The 6,965-nt window shown below is 37.4% G+C and overlaps 1 protein-coding gene across 1 annotated transcript in view; it reads left to right on the top strand.

Moving 5' to 3' along the window:
- KIAA1407 (KIAA1407 ortholog) overlaps positions 1-1,211 on the top strand; it is a 74,194-nt gene extending 72,983 nt beyond the window's left edge. The window contains exons 15-16 of the mRNA XM_012652241.1: positions 391-543; positions 1,062-1,211. Of these exons, the coding sequence (XP_012507695.1) occupies positions 391-543; positions 1,062-1,211 (303 nt within the window). The remainder of the gene's footprint in view (positions 1-390; positions 544-1,061) is intronic.
- Positions 1,212-6,965: the final 5,754 nt, after the last annotated feature.

The raw sequence follows: 6,965 nt of genomic DNA on the forward strand, positions 1-6,965 counted from the left end.
GTGGTTAAGCACGTAATACAGAGAGGTTTGTTATGAGGTTGCCATCTAAGTTCCAGGAAAGCAAACTGAGAGTGCTGCCAGCCACCCACTGCAAAATTCAGTGGAAATGAAGTGATGGCTTTGGAGGCTGTTTATTCCATTTCTATAACCAGCCAGTCACCTTGATCTTCAGGGAGTCAGCATTGAGAATCCATATATGATGTGAATCTATAACCTCCATATAATAGGGTCAATAGAGCTTTTAGGACATAAACTGTATGTATCTTAAAATTATTCTTCTCTAGTAACTGCCTAAATGTGGTTTACAGTATTATCCACCAAGGTGATGTTTCTTTAAATGATATAAAATTTGAGGAATAATTTCCTTTTCTCATTTAAAAAATTGTCTAGGTGGCAGAAGAACATCACTCTTTGGCCTTACAGAGGAAATGCCTGCTGACCTGGTTCCAGTATAGTCAGGAAAATCTGGCTAGGAAGACGGCCCAGGCCGATCAATTTCATTCCCAAACATTGCTTAGGAGAGTCATCCAGAGCTGGCTACAGGTAAGGCTTCAGGGAAAAGTGCTTTGATTATATCTGATTGCTCAATCCTATGAAAGAAAACTAAATGGAATCTAGAATTTCCATGGTTATTATGTTTTTTCAAGAACAAAAGAGTAGACAATCCAATGCTTTGAAATAAATTTGAAAATCTCAAATCAATTTTTTGTTAGTATAAAATCTTAAGCACGTTTCTTTTTGCACAGTGTGTATAAACTGTAACATATCATTACATCAGCTCTTGTTATTATACTCATTTCTTGTTTCTTGTCTCACAGTGCTCAAGTGATTTTATTAGAAACCTACCCCTTCAATCTTGTAACTGGTTCTGTTGTTATTTTTATAATACATCGCAGAAGATACTATCTTGGCTGCTATGTTATTCTTTCCTCTTTATTCCTCCAGTGTCCTTTGTTCCTGTTTTGTTTCTTTTTCAATTCTGTCTCATTTGTACTGTTTATTTGCTCTAATTCTTTGTCCACTGATATTTGTCTCACTTCTATTCCTGTCCTCATCCCCAGCATCTGACTCATCTGGAGGAAGAAGTAAGAAAACTTTGTGTACATTTTCTTCAGAAGAAGATTTTCAGGGCCTGGTTTAACATGGTCAGGGAGGCAAAGATCGATTATCAGAGCAAGCAGAAGACTGCGGCAGAGCACAATGACAGGTGAGGTTTTGATCTCCAAGAAAATTCACTCTCTGACTTCACAATTGCTCAATAATATATTCTGCTTCTTGAATGTGTCTGTAAAGATGGGGTGGAGGCTAGAAGAGCAGGGCACTCAGAGACACCAGGCAGGAGTGGGAGTCTCGGCTCACCCACTGAGTACGTGAGTGAAGACAAGATAGTAAGCCCCCTGGGACTCCAGGATCCCCATCTTTAAAATGAGGAGGAAGAGGCCTGCCCTCTTTACCTCACAGGGACTGGCAAGAGAATAAAATGATGTGGAAGACATGAAACACACTTAAGCAAATGTACTATATTCTTTATTAGTCATATAGTTTCACTTTTTATGTTCAAATTCTTTTTAAACATTTATTGTGAAATATTATACAAATATGGAAAAGTGCTTAAATCATACAAATACAGCTTAGTGAATTACTATGATGTCACCAGCAAGGTGAAAACGTAGAACATTGCTGACCCCTGGCTCCTTCCCAATCACAGTTCTCTCCTAAAGATAAACTACTCTCTTGACATTTACGATCAATACTTCCCTCCTTTTCTTTTTACTTTTACCTCCTAAGCATGCAAGCCTTCAGAGCTATAGTTTAGTTTTGCCTGGTTGGAACTTTATGTATATGGAATCATTCTTAGACTATATTAATATTTAAAATACAGTATGTCTTATTTAATCCAGTGTCTTTGGGAAATAAGGTATTCCATATAAATAAATTCTAATTTTAAGCATTTTGAATAGAAATGTTCTTAATTTCATTATGCACTTCCCTTTGAGACTAAACAAATGATCTATCCTTTTTTGGTGATTTGGTGTCATTCTTTTTGAGCATCAGTTAATGTGGTGGGCATATTCAGTGACGCCTCCAGGTTCTCAGGTGTGAAGACTATTGTGTACATGTAGAAAAGTGCCCCTTTTCTCACTACCCTCAGATTCATTTTTGGTTGCTTTGTTTTCATTTGTGCACATGTGCATGTGTGTGTATCTGTTCCTTATGATTGTTTTCCCATCTTATTGCCACTAGGGTGCCCACCTCCACCAAAACCTGCTCGTCTTTGATTTGTAGTAACTGGAAATCAGTGGGCTGGGAAAACAGATAAGCAAGTTCATTATAGTTTTGTCTAAATTTAAATAAATACGCAATAAGTGAGGGTATTCAGAAGACTTCCTTTTGAATAAAATGTGCTTTAGGGTTTGAAGTTTAGGACTCAATATCTGTATACTCTGGAGAAATAATTAAATGTTTTGAAGCCCCCCCGTTCCCCTTTTATAAAATGAGGATAACAACGGAACCCATCTTAAGGAGTTATTTTGAAGACAAAATGAGGTAACATAGTAACTCACTAAATGCACTGCTTGGCCCAAAATAATAGCTAATATTTTTTTGGTTTAGTGTCATTGTGAATGTGTTATTATTAAACATCTTTTTTGCTTGCCTTTTTCTTTTTGTCTCTCAGCCACTGTATACAGGCTTAGAGATTCATTTGGGGCTTTCACACAAACCATCTTGTCTGTTTGCAGTGTAGTGGGGGTGGGGAACAGATGTCATGATTTCCATTTTCAGGCAAAGAAACAAGCTACAAGTGGGTAGGTGAATTGCCTAAGGCATGCAGATAACAAATGGCAGTTCCCTGGACTCCAAACCAGGTTTTCTGACTCTAAAACATTATCTTCTTACTGTATCAGTCTTTCTCCCCATTTTTCTAATTCACCCTTATTTGTAAACCTAAAATATAATAGTAAGATAGTGGTCCTATTTAGAGTTTGAAGTTATGAAATCAATACAGGAATCCATGCAGTCAACAAGAAATAAATTCTCAGTCAGTGTCTACTTGATATAAAAGCATTGTTGTGACTTCATCTCTTCCCACTTTGTTTCTTGTTTATCATGTTCCAGCCCCACTGGCCTCCTATAATGTTCTTCAGACAACAGAGCTCACTTATGCTTCCAAGCTTTCACGTGACCTGATCTTCTCTTCATGCAGCTCTCTGCTCAAATGTCACCTCCCTGACCACCCTAACTCCATCACTGTCTATCCATTAACCTGCCCTATTTCCTTCACAGCACTTAAGGCTCTCTGTAAACTATTTACATGTTTATTATCTGTCCCTTCCAATAGAGTGGAAGTTCCACATCTTGCTCAGTACTGTGTTCTCAGTGCATGACAGTGCTTAGTATATAGGTTTGCAGTAAATATTTGGTAAATGAATGAATGAATAGATGGGTTTTATTGCAGGAGGACATAATATTTAAAGTCACAGCACCTTCAAAAGGAGCTTGAACATTAAAAAATTGATATTCAAAGTTATTACTCAATTTTAAATGAATGAAATGACTCTAAAACATTGTCTTCTTGCTGTATAGAAGAGCTGCTGGTGAAAGGGAAGAAAGGAGAGATGTCTGTTGGTCTTAGGCCTGACCTTTAAATTGTAACAATATTGAGAAAGATGATTCCCACTAATAACATGAAGTTTAATTTTATATATCTACATCACTTCTACATAATTTTATAAATCTGGCATTTATAAATGGTGGGACTAACAGATGTCACCAGTCTCTTGTTATCAGCAGTTATTTTGCAGTTCTGCAGACAGAGCTTGGTTATGCACTTGTCTCATTCTCAGCTGGATCAGTATTTCTGATATTGCTTGTTATTGTGGTTCTTAACCACAGTACCATCATGAAGTAGGTAGTAATGAAAATCACTGACCTGGACCCCAGAAAATGCACATATACACATCACGTACAACTTTACACAAAATGTTAAGGAGTTTGTGGAGCCCAGGTTAATAACCCTTGTCTTGGTGACTTAAATCATATTTATTACACAATAGACCCACATTTAATTTATTAAGACATATTTGCCAAGCATATAAAATACCTAATAACATGATCCCTGGCTCTCATGATTTGGCAGAAAACATGTCAGATACATACGTACATACATACAGGTTTCCGGTTCCAGAATGGTGGTATAGAAGCAGTGGCTTCACTCCCCATCACAGCAAACCCAAAACAAATATGTAGCACTGAGATTATCACCAGCAATATACCAGGACTCAAATATGTGCATGAGACAGTTCCTGGGGCCACAGAGAAGTGAAAAAAACTCTGAGCAGACGGTTAGAGAATCAGACTTCCATATCCACAGCACCCTGACCCCCAATCTGCCTAGCACAAAGTACATGGAAAAATTTCCCCCAACTCATAGTTTCCACACTGGAAAAGTGAGATAAAGGTGGACAACCAGCTTCCCCGGCATCTTGGGCTCCCTAGCAGGAGGCCTGTCCCTATCTCAACCCATACGAAGCATCACAAGTGCCTGAAGGGAAAAATATCCTTGAGGACAGCCAAAGACAAAGTGGGGAGGCAGGACGATCATCCCTAGCCCAGAAAATTCTGCTGTGTAACGTAGCCAAAGGAGATGCCAAATCATAGTGGCTGTTCAGCAGCACCACGTTGTAGCAGGTTCATTTCACAGGTTCATTGGGCACAAACCCTAAGCCAGCCATCCCACACTACTGGGATATCCTTTTTGGGATCTCTCCCATTAGGGATGAGCAGCACTCTGACTGTTTACTAGAGCCAAGGCAAACCTAGGCTTAAGGCACCATCTAGTGCCTAAAAGAAGGCTGTGATCTGTTGGTGGGTGAAACTAAATAGGCAAATTACAAAGAATCTGTAAGCAAATATATCCAGTAAAAAACAAACAAGCCAGAAAGAGAAAACTGGAAGAAATAACCAACTCTTCAATGCAAAGACATAGACATACATCCACAAGAAACAATATCAAACAGGGAATCATGACCTCCCCCAAAATACAAACTATGGAACCAGTGAATAACTCTAATAAAGCAGCAACATGTGAGCTCTCTGACAAAGAATTCAAAATAGCAGTGATCTCTAAGGAAACTAAGTGATCTCTAAGATAACATGGAAAAGCAATTCAAAAATTTATCAGAGAAATTTAAGAGATTAAAATAATTTTTAAAAAATCAAATGTTGGAACTGAGAAGTACATCTGCGGAACTGAAAAATCATTAGAGGCTCTCAATAGCAGAGTGGATCAAGCAGAGGAAAGAATCAGTGATCTCAAAGACAATCTACTTGAAAATACACAGAGGAGAAAAAAGAATGAAAAGGGAGGAAGATCACCTACAAGATAGAGACAATTACCTCAAAAGAACAAATTAGAACAAAAAGAACAAAAGAATTATTGGTGTTCAAGAGGGAGGTGAGCAAGAAGAAGGGGTAGAAAGCATATTCGAACAAATAATAACAGAAAACTTTCCAAAACTTGAGAAAGATATAAATATCCAGGTACAGGAAGGTCAGGGAACACCAGATTCAACCCAAATAAGAATACCCTGAGGAATATACTAACAATACTGTTAAAGGTCAGGGACAAAGAGAGGATCCTAAAAGTAGCAAGAGAAAAGAAGCAAATGATATATATAAAGGAGCTCCAACTCATCTGGCAACAGACTTCTTAAAGGAAACCATACAGTCCAGGAGTAGGTGAGACAACATTTTCAAAGTGCTGACAGAAAAGAACTGTCATCCAAGAATACTGTATCCAGCAAAGCTATCCTTCGAATATGAAGGGGAGATAAAAGTCTTTCCCAAACAAACAAAAGCTGAGAAAATTCACTACAACCTGATCCATCTTACAAGAAATGCTAAAGGGAGTTCTTCGATCTGAAAGAAACGAAATGCTAACATGCGAACAGAAAATATATGAAGGTATAAAGCCCACTGGTGAAATTAAGTACATGGACAAACCCAGAATACTCTAATACTGTAATTGGTAGTCTGCAATCCACTGATAACACTAGTATGAAGCCCCAAAGACAAATCTATCAAAAATGCTAATAGCTACAGCAACCTGTTAAGAGATAGTCAATATAAAAATATGTGTATTAAGACAACAAAACCCAAAAGTGTGGGGATGAAGTTGAAGTACAGAGGGTTTTTTTGTTTTCTCTTTGTTTCTATTTTTTGTGTGTGTGATCTAAGTTGTCACCTCTTTAAGGTAACTTATGTCTATAAGATGATTTTTTAAGTCTCATGATAAACACAACCTATAGTACACTAAAAATAAAAGCAACAAATTAAAACATACTACCAGAGAAAATAACAACAAAGGAAGCCAAAAAGGAGGAAAGGAAGAGTTACAAAATATCCAGAAAATAAGCAACAAAATGGCAGTAGTAAGTCCTTTCTTATCAATAATAACACTGAATGTAAATGGACTCAATTCTCCAATTAAAAGACACAAAATGGCTGGATGGATTAGAAAAACAAGATCCAACTATATGCTTCCTATAAGAAACCCACTTCACCTATAAAGACACACACAGACTGAAAGAGAAGGGATGGAAAAAGATATTCCATGAAAGTGGAAACCAAAGAATAGGAATAGCTATACATAGGTAAAATAGACTACAAGTCAAAGACTACAAAAAGAAATAAAGCAGGTCACTATATAATGATGAAGGGGTCAGTTCAGCAACAGTATGTAACAATTATAAATATCTATACCAACACCAGAGCACCCAAGTATATAAAGCAAGCTTTAATAGATCTAAAGGGAGAGATAGCCTGCAATACAATAATTGTGGGGGACTTCAACATCCACTTTCAGTAATGGACAGATCATCCAGGTAGAAAATCAAGAAAGAAACATCAGAATTAAACCACACACTTGACAAAATAGGTCTGACAGTGACAGAACATCTGACCCA

This window comes from Propithecus coquereli, unplaced genomic scaffold (genome assembly GCF_000956105.1).
Source record: "Propithecus coquereli isolate 6110/MARCELLA unplaced genomic scaffold, Pcoq_1.0 Scaffold386, whole genome shotgun sequence".
NCBI classification, from domain to species: Eukaryota; Metazoa; Chordata; class Mammalia; order Primates; family Indriidae; genus Propithecus; species Propithecus coquereli.